Below are 23,794 nucleotides of genomic sequence, written 5' to 3'. Positions count from 1 at the left end.
TTAAACGAAACATAAGATTTGTAAATAAATGGTAAAACATGTAAAATCAACATAATAGTGGTAAATTGTTGTATTTTTAGTAAAAAAAATAAAACCTTATAGATATAATATAAAACTTATTAATCAACAATAAGTATAAAACAAAACATAAATTAAATAAATGAAATATAAGACTTGTAAATGGAAGATAAGACAAGTAGATTAATATAAGAGTGGTAAATCGGTGCATTATTGGTGAACGACACAAAAATTTATAGGTATAATATAAAACTTGTAAATTAATATTAAGTGTAAAATAAAATATAAATTACATAAATGAAAACTAAGACTTGTAATAGAAGTAAATTAATATAATAGTTATTGAAAAAAATAAAACTTACAAATGTAAATTATAATTATAATTACCTTATATTTTTATTGATTTTATTTCTAAATTGAATAATGATAATTTTAGATTTATGTAATTCATGTGATGATTTATGTGAAATTTTGTTAAGGATAAAATTTTTCTCAAAATTAGATTTTAAAAACTATTCGTTTCATGTTTTTTGAAGTTGTAAAAATAATATAGCTACAAATTCTTGTTCAATTTTTTTTTTTGTATAAATTGATGTGGCATGATTTAATTAGTTGAATTAGATATCTCTTGGTCCACGTGATTTGTTTTTATTATTTTGTATTTTTATTCAACCAATGTGTTAATGCTAAATTAGTTTGTACAAAAGTTTGTGGCTGTATCATTACTCATTTTATTTTTGTTATTTAATTTATTTACTATGTTTATGACTATCACATAATAATTTTCAAGATGGCTTTATTTAATGTAATGCTAAAATCACAATATTTTTGTATAGATAAGGGAAGATTGTTGCTTTTTAGTTTCCTTCCTATTGAAATAAAAATATACTTCTTATATCTTTATTATTTTCATAATAACAAATAACCTTCTTAATAGCATAAGTTTACAACATTACATTTATTTTCAAATATATTTTATTCATATTTATTATAAATTAAATAAATCATATAAATAGAAATTAAAATAATAAATTTAAGTACTAAAAATAAGAAATATATGTATCTATGTGAATAAAAAAATTAATAATAAGATATTTTTCTTAATATATATTTATTTCCAAGACAAATTATCAAATAAATGACTCATTTACTCCTATTTTTTTAAAAAAATTTTTTGGTGTCAAAAAGGGTTTTAAATATTATAAAGATAATAAAGAATAAATGGTATATATTGATTTTAATGGGGAAGAAATTGACAATCTTCTATAATAATAGTATCATTTGGATGTAAATACCACATGACTCTGTGACTCACAATTGTTTGTTTAAGGGAAAAAAAGAATACAAGCATAATTCGCTAATTTTTCGAGGGTTTAGCACCTCCCATGACTCAATTAAGAGTGAATAAGCTTGTACGATACATTTTATTCATGCCAAATGTTGTTTATATACAAATGCATTACAACTGTCATGAGCACAACTAGGAACAAAAATTAGCAAAGCAGCTAACAGTGTGCCCACTTTACTAACCATCTTTGACTTGACTTATTCTAATTCAAATAAACTGATTTATTCTTGACTAAATCAAATAGGATTAAACTAGATTGTAATATCTACCACCCCCTTAAAGAATGTCCTTGTCCTCAAGGATGAAGTTTGGATAACGTTCTTGAATCAACTCGTGGATTTCCCATGTAGCCTCTGCTGGCGACAACCATTTCCAATGAACTAGAACTTCTTTTCTTCCCTTTCGAATTCGTTGGTCCAGTAACGCTTGTGGAGTTGGGACTAACTCTTCTTTTTGGTTCAACTCAGGAAGATCTTCAAGTGCCTCACACTCTTGACCAATCCTTGCTTTGAGCATAGAAACATGAAATACTGGATGTAACTTGGATGAAGGTGGAAGCTTAAGCCGACATGCTACCTTTCCAATCCTTTCCAAAATCTGATATGGGCCATAAAATCGAGCTGAAAGCTTGAGATTTTTCCTTCCAATAAGAGATATCTATCTGTAAGGCTGCAACTTTAAGTACACATAATCCCCCACATTAAATTCTTTGTCCCTGTGTTTAGAATTATAGACTTTTTTCATTCTATCCTGAGCACGTTGTATACATTCTTGTACTGTCTTAGGAACTCTCTCTCTCTCTCTATAACAGTTCTTTTTCCACCGCCTCCACCCGAGCTGTACCAGGAATGTAACTTAACAATCTAGGAGGGCTCCTGCCATAAACAACTTCAAAAGGAGTTCGTTTTATAGTTGAATGCCAACTTGTGTTGTAGCAATATTCAGCCCGCGGAAGCCAGCGCATCCAATCTTTTGGCTTTGAACTTTTGAAGCACCTTAAGTACATTTCTAGAGTTCTGTTCACAACTTCACTTTGCCCATCTGTCTGAGGATGATAGCTGGAACTAAAATTGAAAGAAGTCCCATTTAACCGAAATAACTCCCTCCAAAATGCACTGGTGAATATTGGATCCCTGTCACATACAATTGACTTTGGAAGACCATGAAGCTTAAAGAAAATTTTCAAAGAACAATTTGGCTACTCCCACAGCTGTATAAGGATGAGGTAGAGGAATAAAGTGAGCATATTTAGATAACATGTCAACAACTACAAAGATTGTTGTTTTATTGTTGGCCGGCAACCCTTCGACGAAGTCCATGGGTATGTCTTCCCAGACCTGTTGTGGAACTGGCAAGGGATATAACAACCCACCAGGAGCCAATTGCTCTATTTTGTGGGTTGGCAAATGTCGCAACTGCATATAAACGCCTTAATCTGCTTCCGCATGTTCTTCCAATAAAAATTTGCCTTGATGCTTTTTAAAGTCTTCACATAGCCTTCGTAAGTGCTTCTATGAAATTCTTTGATGACGGATGTCACAAATTTTGAATCCTCCAATAGATAAATACGATCTTTAAAGAATATAGTGCCATTATTCAGCTTCCACGGTCCCAATGCTTCCCCTTGCTGGATTTTTTTTTTCAAGTCCTGTAATGTTGGTTTAACAACAACCTCTTCTTTAATCACCTCAAGCCAGCGTGGTAGTAGCTGGGAAATAGCGAATACAGCACCTTGTGGTAGTATGTGACAGGGATCCAATATTCACCAGTGCATTTTGTATTCAATGATCTGGGAAACCCTGATAGAGGAAGTGAATTTGTTAGACCAACTCTTGGTGGTGAACAAAGACCATACCCAAGACGGTGTCGTACCGGTCGCCTTCCAACTGATACAGGTAAAAGGAAATTCATAGAAAGAAAATCTTTCTTAAACCGAAAGAATGTAAGATCAGAATCATGATGAGTGTGTGTGTATTTGTATATCTGACCCGCGTCCATTGGATGTATATTCGGCAGATATGCATGCAGAGAGCCGTATAGAGAAGCCACTGCCAATGTACGTGCCAAGAGATGAACAATTTGAGGAGTCCAAGCATGATGCATTTTCAGCTGGAAGGCTTAAAGCCGCGCTTCGCAACTTAATCCCTTTATTAAAAGCCAGCATTTCTGCTCATAATCGTGATTTTAGTGGCTTTTCGGATATTAGACAAGATGGGTTTCTGAAAAAGCACCCATTGCCGAATGTAGCAAAATTCAAGAATCTAGCCAAGGTCTCCTCAAATATAACACTCTCAACATTCTTTCCAGTAAGTACTCAGTCTCCCCCTTTTTTTTAATCAAATATTTATTCATTAAAAATAAAATTTCATTCATTCGTGTACGCTAAGAACATACGTTAAGAAAGAAAAATTTTTAAATTTCAATTTTTTTTTAGAAATTGAAGTTAATTACACTCTAATAAAATAACATAAAATCAATGGAGTTTTTTTTTTTTTATGCATCTTCTAAACTTTACCTTAGAATAGGCATATGGAAGACCTTACATTTTTTTTTTTTTGGTGTTATAATTTTACTAATCTATGCGAAGGCAATTTTCTTTGTCATAATAAATATCGTGATTTTTAGTGGGATCATGATGATGCTCCATATTACTAGTGGGGGACAAATGAGAATGTCAAATCTATGAATATATATAAAAAAAATAACTTCATGTGCTAGTAGTTGCTTTTGTAAAACAAGAGGAAATCATTATTAATTTCTTAAGCTTATAATTTGCCTAAGAGAAAGGAGCAAAATGACCCACCTCTAGATTCCAGTGTCACCTATCACTTTCCTTGCATGCAAAGTGCTTTCTGAGCTTGCACATATTTAACACGTGGGTATAATTGCACGATGGTTTTAATTTGTTTACTTCCTTTCTTTTCCAGTAATGGAATGAAAATTATTATTTAAATAAAGAGTCCGGCTATTTGAACTAACGGACGACAAAGGGACGATAGAAACGGCAGCGCCCACTGTCATTTCCGTGGGTCCCTTTGTCTGTTGCTTCATTATCCTTTATCAGTTTTTTTTTCTCATTTAAAAAATAAAATAATCAAAAGAAAATATTAAAATAATGAAAAGGAAACTAAAAGTAACGAAAATGAGAAGACAAAATAAGAAAGTTGACAAAAAGCTAAAATTGCCATTATCACTCAAACCCGACGAAGAAGCCAAACCAGACAAACTCAACTCGATCTGCATTTGTATTAACAGAAGAAAACTGAAGTAAAACCAGGGGCCACAATCAGTTTAAAAAATTAAATTAAACATGGTACGTGAGTGAATATAGCATTTAACAATAGCATCACTTTTTTACAATCAATTTTTCTTCTTGTCCTCTCTCTCTCCATCTCTCACCTCTCATTTAACGTGAGCCATCTACATTTAACAATGAAAAATCAGTTCCCTGTCCTCTCTATCTCTCTGCATCTCGCTTATCACACAGGCAATTTCTGCATTTCCAACTGCTCGATTTCAGCAACCAAAAAAAAAGAAAAAGTGGCCATAAAGAAGAAGTTAGATCTGGATCTGCAAACAGAGGCAACTTGATAAAATTGGTACTGATTAATTGGTAAGTTGGTGACTCTCATTACATTCAAATAAAGTTACAAATCAAAAGAAAAAAATAAGAAGGGGTTGGGTGAGAACAAGAAGCGGTCGTCGTCCGGTAACGAAGCAAATGGCTGCAAATGATGGGGATGAAGTTGTAAATCAAAAGAAAAAAAAAAAAGAAGCGGCTGGGCGATAACAAGAAGCGGGGATTAACGAAGTGCTACCGTTTCCAAACGAGGAAAATGAGTGGAGGGAGAGTAAACTAAGGAAAATGAGTGGCTGGTGAGGGAGGAGATAACGTATAAGGAAAAGATAAAAAACTGAAATTTGACCTGCTTTCTATTTCTAAATTCTTTATTTTATTATTTATTGTGGGCCCACGCAAAACTAAAAGAAGACTAAGGAAACACGTGAAACGGTAAACCCACGCTGCGTTTCTGTCGTCCTTTAGTCTTCTTTTAGTTTGTTTATCATTTTCCTTAAATAAAAAGCCAAGATCACTTTCACAAAACCAACGCATGTGATCCACATTTGCAGGGGATAAATTTGCTTGGTTGCAAGATGACGAATTTGCCTGTCAAGCTTTAGCTGGAGTTAACCCGGTCACGATTGACGGGCTTCAGGCTTTCCCACCTGTAAGCAATCTTGATCCTGCGATCTACGGTCCACAAGAATCCGCATTGAAAGAAGAACACATCATTGGCCAACTCGATGGCATGTCCGTGCAACAGGTAACTAATAAAAAGTCTTCTATTTGAATTTATATCCTCTCTTAATTTGATCTCCGATACTCGATTGGCATGTCACACTAAATTCTACTAAGGGCCAATTTTATTATTTTCTTTTTCAGGCCTTGAAGGAGAACAAATTGTACGTATTGGATTGCCATCACATTTACCTTCCATTTCTAGACAAAATAAATGCACTTGATGGTAGAAAAGCTTACGCAACTCGCACAATATTTTTCTTGAATTCTCTTGGCCCCTCTTAAGCCCATCGCCATTGAGCTCAGCCTCCCACCGTCTGGACCCGATCAAAGCGCGTGCTCAAGCCACCCGTCGACGCCACTTCCAATTGGCTTTGGCAGCTTGCCAGGGCCCATGTCTGCTCCAACGATCCCAGGGTGCACCGACTCGATAAACAGTGGTAAGCATATTAAATCAATTTGATTGCTCGCAGCTTTCATCAAAATTATGGCATTTTATTTTCCATTTTTATGCTGGCTAAATTATTGAAATGATGTGTTGATTGTATAGGTACGTACGCATGCATGCATGGAGCCATTTATTCTTACAGCACATAGACAATTGAGTGCAATGCACCCAATATACAAGCTTTTGGATCCGCATATGAGATACACGTTGGAGATTAATGCTCTAGCTAGGAAAAATTTAATCAATGCCGATGGTGTGATTGAGTCTTGCTTCACTCCTGGCCGCTAACTACGGCATGGAAATCAGCGCCTCCATGTTTAAAAGTTGGCGGTTTGACAAGGAAGGCCTCCCCGCTGATCTCATCCGCAGGTAAAAACTAGTAAAGATTACCTAGTTTATGCCATGCAAGTTGGAACATATTTATAATGAATTTGAAAAACTTTATAGGTAAAAGAAAATGGGCATGCGTCTATACTATTTCTCTGACATGTTCATTGCTTATATTGGTGTATTAATATGTCGATCAGTTCATCTGAACGAGGTTTCTCTTTTCATTTTGCAGAGGCATTGCAGTACCTGACCCAACACAGCCAGATGGTTTGAAGTTGCTGATTGAGGACTACCCATACGCAGCAGACGGGCTTCTAATTTGGTCAGCAATTGAGGATTGGGTGCGCACTTATGTGAACCATTACTACCCAAATTCAAGCCAAAATTTGTGACGACAAAGAGCTAAAATCATGGCACAATGAGTCCATCAACGTAGGCCATGCCGATCTTCGTCAAGAAAGCTGGTGGCCCACATTAACCAACGGTGATGATCTAGTCTTTATCCTAAATACAATCATCTGGCTCGCATCTGCACAGCACGCTGCACTCAATTTCGGACAGTGCCCATATGGTGGTTATGTGCCCAATCGCCCTCCCTTTGATGAGAAATGGGTCATGTTTGGGTCGACTTAAATTTGACACAACATGAAGCCGACACAACACGAAGCCAGCACAACACAAATACGATCCAATGACCCATTTTTTCAGCTCTAATAGATCATATTACATTTATATTTGAATTAAAAATTCATTTTTAAGAGAATTACTAAAACAGCCCTATTGTAAAGAAATTTTGCCCCTCAAATTGCGTCTCTAGTCTCTTCCTGCTCCTACATAAGCATCAACAACATACCTAGTTATGTGTCATGGGCTGCCTAAATTTGTCACAAACGAAGGTTAAATTCGCGCATGGGTTTGTTCAGTAAAAGTCCGCTCAATAGGAGGAGGCGCTCAATAGCAGGGTACGCTCAACAATGGGCCGCATCATACAACTAGCAAGCCGTGGTGCGCTTAGCCAGTGAACAACCCACATTTGCAAGCCAGACCTGATTTCTAGAAATCTCTACAACTCTCTACTACTTGTATTGTCTAGATATTTCCACACTTATATATACCTAGACCTCTCTAAAACTTAGGAGATATTTAGGCAACTTGCACCACTTATATAGATGGATCTAGACTTAGGCAAGCACCTCTATAAATAGGGGTGCCACTCTCTATTTTGCTCAACACCACACCACACACACACAACACATCACACTCCAAGCAACTCAAGCAATTTTGTAAAAAGCTCTCTTGTATTTTCTCCTTCGAGTAATAAAATACTCTTTGGCTATATTACTCGCTCTCTTCTCCTTAGTTTTCTCACAAAGTATTCTTACTTAATTAGCTTGAGAAGTTTAATAAGACTTACTTAACAACTTTTGTGCTAAAAATTGTTAAGTACAGCACGGATTGCTGTGCAATAAACTGATCCCATGATATATGTCTACTTAAATCAGATGAATATCCCCAAATTAAAGGAGAGATTAGTTCGTTGATCTTTTACAACAAAAGCAAGAGGTCAAGGATTTAATAAGTATAAGAAGATATGTTTAATTTGAGGTGTGGTCGAAGGAAGTGCAATGTAACTAAAGCTTTTAATATAACTAAAAATGAGATTGCGAATCTTCTTGGAAGTTCAACTTTAAGATTTGCTTTTAGTAAAGAAGACACTTAAAGGATCAAAACAACAGCTTCATTTTTAGAGGTAAGTTTTCTTAAAATGTGACCCAAAACAAGATACAGCTTTTTAAAATAATGTCACATGAAAAAGTATATTCATAATAAGGAGAATTTGAAATATTAGTCGATCGCACGAGATCTTATCGATTCTGATTCCACAAACAAACAACTTGCTCTTCAATAATGCTTCTGATTATTGTACCAAAAACGTTGAATCACTTTCCCATCTCATCAAGTGCTAGAAATAACTATTGAGTTTATAGCCCAAATTAAACGACTGATGCTAGTTGTGGCACTTTTTACTTCTTAATTGTGTTTGCTTTATTTGACCAAATTATCACCCTATTATACATTCATCGTAATCACTCAATGTTCGATGAAGGTGATGTCACTTTGTGTCTGGTAGTGAATCGCCATTTCATTTGTTGGCATCATAATGTGTGATTCATGTGCTCGAAAAAATTGTTCATTTTTGGACCGAAATTGATTCTCTTTACCAAAATATTTAATAATTGATCACGGAAAAGCTTCGCATATTAGATGGCCCTTTATCTTGAGAGTATTTATGACTAGTATGATCAATTCAAATTTATGATGCACCTATTCTTATCATTATTAACCCTCGACTTTCTAACAAGCTTTTATGAAATTCCAAGTGGACGAATGATAGATATGTATTTCTCATTTGAAATTAGGATCCATGCTGATCTGAATTGTATTTATTTCTTTTATAATATTATGCCACATATATATTTATAATAACATACGTTTACAATTTAGTTACATATTATTTTTTATTTAATAACTATCAATTACATTACTTCAAAAAGTTCAGCTAAGTTCGTATCAACACTAAAGTTTAAGTTCTCCCCAGTTCCAATCAAGTTTATTATTTAATAGTGAGCTAGTGCTGTCAATAGTGTTGAGGACACTAATGAGAGCACTAGCTTGATTTCTATAAACTCAATAATTAATCAATGATAATTTGATCCTTGTAACCCACTAAAAACTGTTTTCTCATGTTATTAAGATGGAATGGAGCTTCTTAGGAGTAATTTTTGTTCTTTTAATTTTAACAATTTTTTTTTTGTTCGACTATTATTTGGGAAGTTTGATGTCAACATAATTTAAATATATGGTGATTTTCTTCCACCCAAATAAAAATATTGTGGTTGTGATATTTTTGTTAAGTTTTGGTTAAAGGAAGTATCTTTTTCTTAAAAATAAGAAGTTTCAACAGCTCAAATTTGAACAGCATATTCATCACTAAATCAACCAAAAGAGCCAACCGAGATTGTGGAGGATTATGTAAAAAGACTAAAAAAGTTACGAGTGTTGAATCTAACGATTTATTGTGTGCATATAACCTAAATATTTATTAATTAATGTATCCTCAATTAAATTGTAATAATAAGTGCAGGTCCACCCTCCCCCCCCCCCCCGGCCCCCAACAATAAAGTCATTAAAACCTGAATGATTTATACCATTGACTATCAATTAGTAATCCATGATATTATATTGCTGTGTTAGTTAAGGTGAAATATTTCGTAACTAACACCAAGTAAAGGATGAAACACAAACCAGTAACCACTGAATTATTGAGCCGCTAGCTTCATTAACCCAAGTCAAATATCAAAAAATTCATTCATTCTTAAAGCTACTCTCCTCGCACACGATGAATTATTGAGAAAGCGAGAGGCTCTAATTTTCTTTAGAAAAGTCGAGTCAACACTAATTTTCTTAAGAAAAGTCGAGTCAACACTAATTTTCTTTAGAAAAGTCGAGTCAACAGTCAAGTAATTCCCACTCTGACACTTCCTTCCCTCTATGGTATACTTTTCAAGGCCAGGATGCAATTTTTAGATATTTGGGCGAGATTTTTAAGTCCGGTACATGATCGGGTTTTAATTCGGTTGTCGGGATTTTATATTTTTATATATTTATATTTTTTAAATTTATATTTTTATAATTTTATAAATTTTAAATTTATTTTAATGAAATTTGACATGAAAATATAAATTTTAAGTGTTTAAAACTTTAAATATGTATAATAAATTTTAAGTGTTTAAAATTATATATGTTTTATAATTTTTTAAAAATAAAATTCAGGCTCCGGACCAAATCCCGAATTTATCAAGTAATGACTAAAACTAGTCTGATTTCATACCCAAGTCAGATAGTACCCAGCCCATATTGTCCGGTTGTGGTCCAGATCCGGACCAGGCAGATATTTTTAGCACCCCTGATTTCCAAACATTTCATGACAAACAAAAAGAAACAAAGTGGTCCATCTACACAAGCTTTCATGGTAAAGATAATAAATTCACGACTTTGCTAACTAATTTTCTTTCACTTTCTTAACTTCACTTCAAGACAAGTCTGTTGGTTCTTGAGTCTTTGAAACCAAATCGTGTGAAACTCTACGGGAAAATATAATGTATCCATTTAAATAATTACGTCAATGGACATGGATAGATACGTGTATTTTTCGTTTAATTTCTCGGTGATTTCTCAAGTCACCGATCAGCAGCACAGCATGAATAACGCCAATCAAAATAATGCTGGTCAACAAAAATATCGAAATCTCAAAGACTTGCGTTGGTCACTCTCTTACTATAAATGTCCCCACCAACAACACTTGTAAGTTGTAACTTCACCCATAATCAACTTGAAGGCAACACTCCGATACACTAAAGCTAGTTTTACAACTATGGAGCTCATTCATCCCTCTTGGGCTTCCTACTTGGTCGCTTGGCTAGCAACCCTTGCCCTAGTCCTCCTCTCCCTCCGTCTCAGGCGCCGGAAACTCAACTTGCCGCCAGGCCCGAAACCCTGGCCAATCATTGGAAACCTCCACCTCATCGGCTCACTTCCCCATCGCTCCCTCCATGCGTTGTCCGAAAAATATGGGCCCATTATGCAGCTTAAATTCGGGTCATTCCCCGTTGTCGTGGGCTCTTCCGCTGAGATGGCTAAGGTTATCCTCAAAACCCAAGATGCACTGTTTTCTGGCCGCCCCAAAACAGCAGCCGGCAAGTACACAACCTTCAATTACTCAGATATTACTTGGTCACCTTATGGACCATACTGGCGTCAGGCTCGTAAAATTTGTTCAATGGAATTGTTTAGTGTTAAACGCCTCGAATCATTTGAGTACATAAGAGTACAAGAATTGAACTTATTTCTCAATCGCTTGTATGAATCATTCGGCAAGCCAACTATATTGAAAGATCATCTTTCGGATTTGAGTCTTGCTATTATAAGCCGTATGGTTTTGGGGAAGAAATACACAGACAAGCAGCTCGAAAATGAGGTTGTGACACCGCAAGAGTTCACGGCAATGGTTGATGAATTGTTCATGCTTAATGGGGTTTTAGATGTCGGCGATTCGATTCCTTGGCTAGGGTTTTTGGATTTGCAAGGTAATATAAAGAAAATGAAGGCTTTGGCTAAGAGGTTTGACAAGTTTTTGGAGCATGTGCTGGATGAACATGACGCTAGAAGAAAAGGGGTCGAAAATTATGTGGCTAAAGATATGGTGGATGTGCTTTTGCAGCTTGCTGATGATCCCACTCTTGAAGTCAAGATTGAAAGACATGGCGTGAAAGGTTTTACACAGGTATATATTTTCAACTCTGTATTTTATTATTATTATTATTTAAGGTTGGCAAAATTCGGGTCCAGGTCCAGTTATCCCAATGCCCATACCCAGCTTGGATGCAAATTTTTGACACTCGAGCCTGGCACCGGATTAGGTTTTAATCCGGGCGCTTGGATTTTGTATTTTTAATATTATATATGTATACCTTTTTATTTATTTTTATAATTTTATAAGTTTTAAATTTATTTCGATGAAATTTGATATGAAAATATAAACTTTAAGTGTTTAAAATTTTAAATATGTGTAATAAATGAGTTAAATAAATTTAAATATTTAAATAATATATATTTTATAATATTTTTTTAATAAAATTCGAGTTCCGGATTAGGTCCTGGGTTTATCAAGTGATGCTCAGGACCAGCTTGACTTCATATTCGAGCCGGGTAATACCCGGTCCACATCGTCTGGGTGCAGTTTGGGTCTAGACCATGCGGATATTTTTACCACCCCTATTGTTGTCGTTGTTATGATTATTATTATTATTCATATTTCTGTTGCAAGTGATTTCGCCTATACGTGCACATAGCTAGCTAAAGTCAAGTGAACTCATTTTTCTCTTTAATTATTATTATTCTTCAAAGGAAGAGGTATCAAAATAAAATATGTTTTGGCTGATGAAGTAAATTTGTGGTTCACATCAAATTCAACACTTACCCCCAATTTCTCGGCAACTTCTATATAAATCCAAACACTTATGACATGGATAATTTGTATATATGGAGAGAAAAGAGTCACTGGCTTTCGTAATTTTGGGTAAACATCGACATCTCAATTTATTGGTAGCAAATTGTCGTGTAGCAACAAATTACTGGCTGCCAAAAAGAACTTAGGATTAATTTGGAATTGCGGTGGCTGATTAAATAAATTATTTTTACTGTGTGGAATAAATAAGTCGCTGATTAAAAAGTAACTTAAAGTGTTTGGTGAACTGTATTGTTACAGTTGTTATAAATTTGAAAAGTATAATACATGTATCTAGTAAATTTTATTACAAAAGTGTCGTTTTATTATATAATGATCAAAATATATATAAATTTAAATTGCCTTTTTATTTTTAGAGTATGTTTAATAAATTGTTTAGACATGCCTTTTTTTCTCAAAAAACTTAATTAGATTAAATCTAATGAGCTTCATAATCTATTTTATGAATATGATAAAAATTTATATTTATGCATAATTCAAATAAAATAAAAATAATATTTATTATATTCACATTAAATTAATAGTGGAGAGAACATACAATAGTTGTGGTGGTAATTTAATTGGATTACATGGCGAATCTTACTTTTTCTTTGCCTATTGGCCTTACTTTGTACCCTAGTTCTGTTATTGGGGCTAGTTCCCTTCTTCTGTGTGACACTTACGGGGTTGCTACCCCCCGGTGTTTTGTTTTCTAGCTCTTAATTGAGCCCCAGTTTATCAACAAAAAAATAGTGGAGAGAACTTACAATAATTGTGATGGTAATTTAATTGTGACGACAATATGATATCTAATGGTTATATATTAGTATTTATGGCAAAGTAAGATATAATTGATATCTAATGGTTATACACCTGTCAACAGACCAGTGTGCTCCGTCGGCTCATTTTGCTTTTGCATGTAATTTTATTTTTCTTGTCGGTTTTACCGGTTCATCAGTTCACCGGCCGTCAAAGAAATTTGATCGCTAATACATACGACTTTATTTTATAATGCATGCATAGTTTCGTAGTTTCCACATAAGTAAAATATAGTTCAATAATCGATTGATTTCAAAGTCATTTAGCAAGTGAGTGCCGAAAGTTTAGTGTGAAAATTCTTGAAAGTATATGTTCAAGCACACGATTTCTAATCTTTTATCTCTTGTGTAATCCAGGATTTAATAGCTGGTGGGACTGAGAGCTCAGCAGTAACGGTGGAATGGGCCATCTCTGAACTAATGAAAAAGCCTGAAATTTTTAACAAAGCAACAGAGGAACTAGACAGAGTAATTGGAAAAGAAAGGTGGGTTGAAGAGAAAGACATCGTTAATCTCCCATTTATTGATGCCGTAGTTAAAGAAACAATGCGTCTGCACCCAGTGGGTGCTTTCCTGGTGCCCCGAGCGGCTAGAAAAGATTCCAAAGTAGCCGGCTACGACATCCAAAAAGGCACTCGAGTCCTTGTTAGTGTATGGGCGATAGGGAGAGACCCAGGTTTGTGGGAAAACCCCAATGAATTTTATCCTGAGAGATTTATTGGAAAATCAATTGATGTGAAAGGCCATGATTTTGAGCTGCTGCCATTTGGGGCTGGAAGAAGAATGTGTCCGGGGTACAGTCTCGGGCTTAAGGTGATTCAAACAAGCTTAGCTAATCTTTTGCATGGATTTGCATGGAAATTGCCAGGAAATATGCGCAATGAGGAGCTGAATATGGAGGAAACTTTTGGGCTTTCTACTCCGAGAAAGATCCCACTTGAGGTTCTGGCTCACCCAAGGCTTTCACCCCATCTTTACAATCTGTGATTGCGGCTTCCAAAATAATTAATCATGGCGTAGCGTACTTTGAGTTGGTGGCTTGTGATGATCTTGCTCGAGTTTGTTAGTACGAAAAAGCTATGGATTTGCAGATGTAATGAGATATTAAACCCAAACTAATGTACGCAGCTGTTTGGGCCCAAATAACGTGCGTCTTTTGATATATAATCTTATTGTTAGGGTGTTGATGTATCGATAAAAAATCTTCGCACAATCGCACTTCGTTACAATATAAAATATTTATAGTTTGTTAGTTTTATTTGTTGGTTCTCTTTTTTCTTTTCAGTCTGATACGATTATTTGCTTAAATAAGTATTCCAATTTTTCTGTGAGTGTGAGATTTTTTTTTTCCAATGGATGGAAAAAATTAATCTGAAAAAAAATATATGGAGAAGATACCAACGAAAACTTCAAGATTAAAACAATTTAATCTAAAAAAAAAACAACAAGAAGATTTTTGTAAATATTTTTTATGATGAATGCCAAATGTAACATGCCGATGAAGCATGAGTATGACCAGGATGCCTTGACCACCATTTGTGAACATTTAGAAGGAGTTATATATGACATCTCTGCACTTGAAGGCTGAAACCTGAGGGACTTCACTATTAATATAAGATTTTCTTTTTCTTTTTTGGCTAGAAAGCCTCTTTTGATAAAGCAAAACTTTGAAATATTCCAAATTGTACCATAAATTGCTTGGCTGGTTTTGTTCCTAATCAACGATTGTGGTAATTAATGAAGAAAACAAGAAAAGAACCAACTCATTATGATTTTCTGTGTTGGGCTTTTATATTTTTGTGTATTTGGTTCAGCCTTATTGTGACCTAACTACTAGTCTCACAGGATATTGAAAAAACATAAGGTAAAGAAAATAAACCATGCATAGACGTTATTTTATCCATAAGAATATAAATATTTTAAGCAAACTAAAAATATATATATTTAAAATAAATTGTTGAAGGTTATCCATAGGTGGACAATGTTGCTCTCCGGCGCGCACGTGGTCAACTCTTATAGGAAAAGTTAGGGATCAGCAATCTATTAAATAAATGGTTAAAGGTACTATGAACACTAACACATACTTTTAAAAAATCCGAAATAATCAAATTAAGTATATGTTAACAATTTTAAAAGTCAAATACCGAAGGACATAAGTAACAAAAAAGATATTAATAAAAGGGTGGGGATAAGTAATTTGAAATTTGACCAAGTGGGGGCACGCCGCATGTGCCAATCCATGTGAGAGTTTGTCGTTTAACTACTCAACACGCAATTGATTAACAAGTTAATGGTTTCAGAGGGCTGTGATCGAGATAAGTAATTAACTTGAGTTGTTCTGTTTAGACATATCAGTTTCAATCATAATCATCAAATAAACGATAATCAAATATGGAGTGGAAGTAGATCCTGCACTCGAGTCATAGTTAACGTTTAGTATAGAGATAATAGGAAGAGATTCTGTTTATTAAAAAAAAAAAAAAAAACTCAAATAAATTTTATCTTAAAAAGTTTTTTGGTTGGGACGGCCGGGGAGAAGAACGTGTTTAGGGAATAATTTCTCGAGGATATTTGAGTATATACATTGTCAAAGTGCTGATAAAAAAATTCAAATAAATTTATGATTATAAGTATAAGTAGACTTGTAATGTAATTTTTTTTTTTCCTTCTCAAAAGGAAAGTATATTAGTAGTAGTGAAGATGAAGATGCAAGGGGGTAGACTAATAATCAATCGGATTTGAGCTGCCCTCATCAGAAAGAATCTTTGTGGGAACTTTAATATTATTTTTAACCGTAAAAAATGGATCAAGATGAGAGGATTTGCTGCAAAATTGAGGTCAACTACTCAACCTGCAATTGATTAGTTGATCAAAGTGAAATATAGATTAAACTACAACAGATAACTGGTTTATTTGTCTACAAATCATAAGGCATGCCGGCAACATTTTCGTTGTAATTTAATTAAATTTATTATTATTATTATTATTATTTTGAAATTGAGATTCCTTTCAGCTGAAAAGAAGAAAAAGTAGGTGAGTGTGTGTGTCACTGATACATACAAGTTGTTCATTGATAAATTCTTTCCGAATACGTCTCTTGCATTCACCAATTGAATGCTCTCAATTGGAACTCAATTGAAATTGCTTCTCTGGGATGCAAAAAATGAGGGGGAGAACTGCCAAATTTTGGCTTCCTTTTTTTCCTTTTTACTTCTTTGCATGGGCGACACCCACCCATTTTTCCCGGTTCAATGATGGTGGCTGGCAGTGGTGGATTTAGAAAAATAATTTATCAGGGGCTAAATTAGATAATAATAAAATATGAAAAACTAAAATTTTGAATATATAAAATATTTGCTAGTACATTTATAATTTTTCTCTATGCATTTTTATATTTTATAAATGTTATACAATAGACTCATTATCAATATTAGTAAATTTATTGTTTCATATATAAACAATCAAACTATTATTTATCCCATATGATTTCAAAGATGATTTTTCATGAGTTTCATTACTGAAAATATTCGCTCTAGTATTATTATAAAGACTGAAAGAATTAATCCTATTTTTGAGAATTAAAAATATTTTGAGTGGTAAATTATCATTATTTTTAATTAAAATATAAATTTTTATAATTCTTAAAAGTTAAATTTTAAATTTTATGAGAATTTATAATTTATAGTGATTATTTTAATAAAATTTTTATGGAGTTAATTAAAAAATTAAAATATATTTTTTTTAATTTTTTTTTTTTTTTTTGCCAGTGGGGGCTCAAGCCCCCACTAGTCACATGCTAGATCCGCACTGGTGGCTGGCACCACATTGGCGGCTTCTTCGACGACAACCAGCCACCATCTTTGACATTTTTTTTTCCTAATCACATGTTCAACAAAAACAAGATAAATTAGGCGAGTGTGTGAGTGTCACTGATAGATACAAGTTGTTCATTGATTTCTCGTAGATATATTTGGGCCATTCCGTACTTTAAATACCAGACCACTCCATCCCGCAATGCTTGCAACTCCACACCAGTAAACTAGCTAATGTTTACTACAATGGAGCTCATTCATCACTCTTGGGCTTATTACTTGGCCGCATGGTTAGCAACCCTAGCCCTCATACTCCTCTCCCTCCGTCTTCGCCGCCGGGAACTCAACTTACCGCCTGGCCCAAAGCCATGGCCGATCATCGGAAACCTCAACCTCATAGGCCCACTTCCATATCGGTCCATCCATGCTCTGTCCGAAAAATATGGGCCTATCATGCAACTCAAATTCGGATCATTCCCCGTTGTTGTGGGATCTTCCGTTGAGATGGCGGAGGCTTTCCTTAAAACCCACGACGCTCTGTTTTCTTACCGGCCCAAACTGGCCGCAGGTAAGTACACAACCTTCAATTACTCAAATATTACATGGTCACAATACGGACCATACTGGCGTCAATTACGTAAAATATGCTTGATGGAATTGTTTACTGCTAAACGCCTCAACTCATATGAATACATAAGAGTAGAAGAAACGATGTTGTTTCTCAGAAACTTGTATGAATCATCTGGCAAGCCTATTATATTGAAGGATAATCTTTTAGATTTGAATCTTGAAGTTATGAGCCGTATGGTTTTAGGGAAAAAATACACAAATGAGATTGTGGCACGACATGAGTTTAAGGAAATGGCCGATGAGTTGTTTATTTTAGGCGGGGTTTTGGATATTGGCGATATGATTCCTTGGTTAGGGTTCTTGGATTTACAAGGTTATATAAAGAGAATGAAGGTTTTGGCTAAGAAATTTGACAGGTTATTTGAGTACGAGTTGGATGATCATAACGCTAGAAGAAAGGGGGTCGATAATTATGAGGCTAAAGACATGATGGATGTGCTTTTGCAGCTTGCTGATGATCCTACTCTTGAAGTTAAACTTGAAAGACATAGCCTCAAAGCTGTAACCCAGGTATTTATTTTTCAAATAATTTATTTATTTATTTATCATTTCATATTTCGTTTACAAGAACTCTTGTCGATACGGACATGGAGACTAGAGTCAAATGAATTTGTTTTTCTCTCTCTCTTTTTTTTTAATCATACTTAATTTCTTTAAAAGTGACATTATTGGTTGCCATAACGTCTTTTGGGTAATGGTGAAGTAAATCATGTGCTTTTGTGGTTCATATATGTTACGACTTAATTTGCATATAATTTACATATCGGTCTCTGGTTCATCAATTCACGGGCCATAATATGAACTGTCTTGGTTGTACTCAGCAAAGAAGTTTACTAGTAACATACATATGACTTATATATATGCCTAGTTTTAAAGTTTCCACATAACTGGTTGTTCAATAATCAAACGATCGATTTCAAAGTCAAGTTTGCAAGTGAGAGCCAGTTAGCGTACAAGATTTGTACAGGATTCCTAATCTTTATCTTTCTTGTATTATAGGACCTACTAGCTGGTGGGACTGAGAGCTCAGCAGTGACAGTGGAATGGGCTATCTCTGAACTAATGAAAAAACCAAAACTTCTCAAAAAAGCAACCGAAGAACTAGATAGAGTAGTCGGAAAAGAAAGATGGGTTGAAGAGAAAGATATCGTTAATCTCCCATTCATCGACGCCATAGTTAAAGAAACAATGCGTCTACACCCGGTGTCTCCAACACTGGTGCCAAGAATGGCTAGTGAAGATTGCAAAGTTGCCGGCTACGACATCCCTAAAGGCACCCGAGTCCTAGTTAATGTATGGACGATAGGGAGAGACCCTGCTTTGTGGGAAAATCCTAATGAATTTTACCCTCAGAGGTTCCTTGGAAAATCAATTGATGTGAAAGGGCGTGATTTTGAGTTGCTGCCTTTTGGTACAGGAAGAAGAATTTGCCCAGGGATGAGTCTAGGGCTTAAGGTTGTTCAATCAAGTTTGGCTAATCTTTTACATGGATTTTCATGGAAATTGCCTGGAAATATGAGCAATCAGGAGCTTAATATGGAGGAAACTTTTGGCCTTTCCACTCCGAAAAAATTTCCGCTTGAAGTCGTGGCTCAGCCAAGGCTTTCATTCCATCTTTATAGTCTGTGATTCTGGCATCCAAAAGAACTAATTATGGCTTGGTTCGCTTTTAATATATTTTGAATAAGCGCTTCTTGATGGTCTTGCTTTGGTTTGCTAGTGCGAACATGGTCCTGAATTTGAAGATATAACGAGAGCCAGTGTACCCTAGCCAACGTAATCTTTTTGGGCTTAGATATTGTGCCTTTTAAATAATGAACTTTGTTAGTGGTGATATTTTACCATCGCTTTCCGTAAACACTTACTTACATGGGGCTGTTTTCAATGAATTCTTTTTATAGATTGCTTCTACTACCTCTTTCCTAAAATAATATGCCAATTTTGCAGATCAAATTGATAAATGTCTAAAATGTGCAAGCAAGGTATTTAAATGAAGAAAAGCTAAAGAAGCATGATGATAATAACTAAAGAAAAGCAATTTTGAAAGCTCCTCTTTCCCTTCCATTTTCTATGAATTCGTTGACAGAGTACAAGGGATTGGTTTCTATTTACAGAAAGCAATTAACCAGTTTTGAGTGGTGGAAGCAAGTCCAATTTGCATAATACCTTACAACTATGTTCCATCAAATAGCAATATGCTCTTTGAATCTCAATGTGTTGTGTGTAGTACGCCTTGTGAATTAATTGACACACACACATCATAAATCATGCAATTATTTTTACAATTAATAATGCTATGTTTACTAAGTTTAAATACTTACTTAGAGTACTCACTGATGTGTTTCGGATCATTTAATAACATGTATTTGATACGTGCCATTACTCATGGAGCCATGCAAGCCATTATTCACGCCATCATTCATGGAGCCATGCATGCACGTGTTACATTTAGTTGTGGGTTTTGTTCAATAATCCCGTGATGTGCTGATTTTCAGCGAAGTGGGAAGTTGGTTTCCTATTTTTTTTGGCATTGTTTGTTAATTTTCAGTATTGTAAAGACTATTATATATAGTCGGAAGTGTTTCAATAAAAAAGGGGGGAAATTAAGAAAACCAAACCATCTCTTCTTTCTCTTCACTTCTTCTTTATAAATTCAAACATATCAGTGGTATCAGAGCCAAGGTCCAACCATGGACACTCGCGGCAAAACAAATGCAGAGTTCCGCAATGACGTCACCACGACTTTAGCTCGACATGAAGCAAGTTTTGACCAAGTTAATGCTGCCTTGCAAGCTGTGTTAACTGAACTTCAAGCTCTTCGTCACTCTCGGAACCCAAGTTCCAGCCAACCCGATACCAACCCATTTGCTCCTGAAGAAACCTCTCGTTCAAATGCTGTCAATGAACTTTCCATCCACCATGAGCGGCCCCATCACCACCTCAAGTTGGACTTTCCAAGGTTCAACGGCGAGGACCCAACCGGCTGGATTTACAAGGCAGAGCAATATTTTGATTTCAAAGATATTTCCCCAGACCAACAAGTTCAGCTAACATCTTTTCACTTAGAAGGAATTGCTTTACAGTGGCATAGGTGGTTGACAAAGTTTCGTGGGCCACTCACATGGGAAGAATTCACCAAGGCAGTACACCTCCGTTTTGGTCCAACAGATTACGAGGACCCATCAGAAGCTTTGACTCGCCTTAAACAAACCTCGTCGGTGGCCGCATATCAAGAAGCTTTCGAAAGACTCTCACACCGGGTTGATGGCTTACCGGAAAATTTCTTGATTGGTTGCTTTGTTGCAGGACTTCGCGATGACATCCGGTTGGACGTGAAAATTAAACAACCTCGGACATTGTTGGACACGATAGGTGTGGCGCGATTAATTGAGGAGCGAAACCAATTACAACAGAAACCGACCCAAGCAGCTTGCTCCCAATCCATTGTGATCACGCAAAGACCAGGACTCAACCCAACGGCTGGTGTTCTAGGACCCCCTCCAAACCAGCGCCCAAACCAAAATCCTGTGACACCGCCAGCAACATTCCGTCGTATCACCAATCAAGAGGCACGTGAAAGGCGTGAAAGGGGATTATGTTACTGTTGTGATGAGAAGTTCACACCAGGCCACCGCTGCGAACGACCACAATTATTCATGATCGAAGACCTGCCCTATTTAGGAAGTGAGGATGTTAACGGCGTTCAATTCGAACAGGACACTCAAGAAACCATACCTGAGATTTCGTTTCATGCAATGGCAGGAACTGAACATCCCCAGACCCTTCGAGTCTCGGGCAAGCTGAAAAATAAGGAAGTAACTGTATTGATAGATGGCGGCAGCACTCAGTACTTCATTGATCAATCCATAGTCTCCAAATTTGGGTTACCAGTGGTCAGAGACAAGAAGCTTCAAGTTATGGTTGCAAACCGAGAAAAGATAGAGTGTGTTGGGCAGTGTCAAGCGCTCACGCTCATCATTCACGCTCTCCAAGAAGAAGTTCACCGGGATTCATTTTACAAAGATTTGCTTGAAAAGAGCCCTCCTCAATCACGTCACCAATTGTACCAACGAGATGGAGTTTGGTTTAAGCGCAACAGAATTTATCTTAGCCCCACCTCAACATTAATTCCAAAAATAATGGCGGATTGTCATTCATCTCCAATTGGTGGTCACTTTGGTTTCCATAAAACTCTCTCTCGAATCAAACATAACTTCCTTTGGTCTAATATGCGCCGATGGAAGACGCCACCTGGGAGAATGAATGGCGTTTCTCCAAGTCATTTCCTGATTTTGTCCTTGAGGACAAGGATCCTTGAGCGGGGAGGAATGATACGTGCCATTACTCATGGAGCCATGCAAGCCATTATTCACGCCATCATTCATGGAGCCATGCATGCACGTGTTACATTTAGTTGTGGGTTTTGTTCAATAATCCCGTGATGTGCTGATTTTCAGCGAAGTGGGAAGTTGGTTTCCTATTTTTTTTGGCATTGTTTGTTAATTTTCAGTATTGTAAAGACTATTATATATAGTCGGAAGTGTTTCAATAAAAAAGGGGGGAAATTAAGAAAACCAAACCATCTCTTCTTTCTCTTCACTTCTTCTTTATAAATTCAAACATATCAGTATTTGATATGAATTGATTTTATTATTAATTATTAACTTATTATTTTTACAACGCACTCAACAAATTATTTTTACAACTCACTTAACAGATGACACATAAAATACCACATTATTAATTATCACAATTGAGTATCCAAAGTGAGTAAGCATGACATTACTCTTTTAAACTTCACTACCTAAAAATTTTCATGTAAAATACTTGTTTTTTTTTCCTCAAAAAAATATTATCTGTTGGAAAAATATGCTCTTTAAAAGCATATGTGTTTATTTAATTGTAATAAACATTTTTTATGATTAATAAAATAAATGAGGTATTTTATTCAAACATCTTAATTGCATTAATATGTGGATTAAAGTCCATTTAATCATATTATATGTATTTATGTGATCATTATGTGGATTCACAGAAGACATAAATACAAGTTATCTTATGATTAAATAAATTTAGTTCGCAGTTGATAAATAAAGTTGGGCACTTTATTTAGGTATAGACTGTAATAAATTCATTTAATGATTTGTCTTAATCATGTATGAATTTATTGATGTAGTACGACTACATTGAACAGGATCACATGTGAGATTTAATTAACTTTGTAATAACTGTCAGACTTATTAAATCTCATAGGCATTGATTTTACTGTAATCTTAATCTTGAGTTAATTATGATTTCATGATTGTAATTGTTATTCCATTTGAGTTACCAATGGGCACGACACATCTTTGTGGTCAAGATTACCCTGTATCTTGGTGGGAGCAATTATGAGTATTGGAGTTATGGATTAACAATATAGAATTTGTACAACACATTTCTTGATGGGTTTTCGGCACTTGATCATAGAATTCTCTGGCCAGAGTGTGTCAACATATTTAGTATGTTAAAAATGATCATTAGAGAAAATCAGTAAGGATCAAGGAATAAGATGTTATTAAATTGATTGGACAGTTGAGATATTAATTTAATTAACGATGTGGTACAAAGGATTGTGCAGTAAAGAAATCAATGTGGCTTGGGACGAATTATTATTCGAGCATACAATTATGGAAGTCAGTTCCAATCTTTTAGTGGAGTAGATTTGGAATTAAATAATTAGGCTAGTTTAATTACAGGCCTAATTGTTATAACCACTATTGTATGTTCCCAAATGATCCCCGGGTTAGCTCATTTAATTGACTGCACCACTACTGGACTAATAAGCAAGATAACTAGCTATTTAGGTCAAAAGCCTAAATATATCATTTAGTGGGAGGCTCCATTTAATAAGCTTATGTGTAAAGGGCCTTGTGTTATTTTACATGGTGGGTCCCCTATTAAATGAAAAGTAACGTGAGTTTTATTTAGGGCATTTTTTGGAGCCTAGGGTTTTCACTAAAGGGTGATATAAAAGGCTTATTTTC

At 35.2% G+C, this 23,794-nt stretch overlaps 2 protein-coding genes and 1 pseudogene across 2 annotated transcripts; all 3 read left to right on the top strand.

Annotated features, from left to right (window-relative positions):
- The first annotated feature begins 3,384 nt into the window (after positions 1-3,384).
- LOC18036421 lies at positions 3,385-7,732 on the top strand (annotated as a pseudogene).
- Positions 7,733-10,832: 3,100 nt separating this feature from the next.
- On the top strand, positions 10,833-14,506 carry LOC18036417 (cytochrome P450 71A1). Its single transcript, XM_006426615.2, has 2 exons — positions 10,833-11,788; positions 13,687-14,506. Exons 1-2 carry the CDS (start codon positions 10,880-10,882, stop codon positions 14,314-14,316), a joined length of 1,539 nt encoding a protein of 512 aa, XP_006426678.1. The 5' UTR covers positions 10,833-10,879; the 3' UTR covers positions 14,317-14,506.
- Positions 14,507-17,365: 2,859 nt separating this feature from the next.
- On the top strand, positions 17,366-19,673 carry LOC18036416 (cytochrome P450 71A1). The gene is made up of 2 exons (XM_006426614.2): positions 17,366-18,281; positions 18,771-19,673. The coding sequence occupies exons 1-2, from the start codon at positions 17,376-17,378 to the stop codon at positions 19,398-19,400; spliced, it is 1,536 nt and encodes a 511-aa protein (XP_006426677.1). The 5' UTR covers positions 17,366-17,375; the 3' UTR covers positions 19,401-19,673.
- Positions 19,674-23,794: the final 4,121 nt, after the last annotated feature.

This window comes from Citrus clementina, unplaced genomic scaffold (genome assembly GCF_000493195.1).
Source record: "Citrus clementina cultivar Clemenules unplaced genomic scaffold, Citrus_clementina_v1.0 scaffold_7, whole genome shotgun sequence".
NCBI classification, from domain to species: Eukaryota; Viridiplantae; Streptophyta; class Magnoliopsida; order Sapindales; family Rutaceae; genus Citrus; species Citrus x clementina.
The sequence above is the reverse complement of the archived record's forward strand: the minus strand, read 5'-3'. Positions and strand labels throughout refer to the sequence as shown.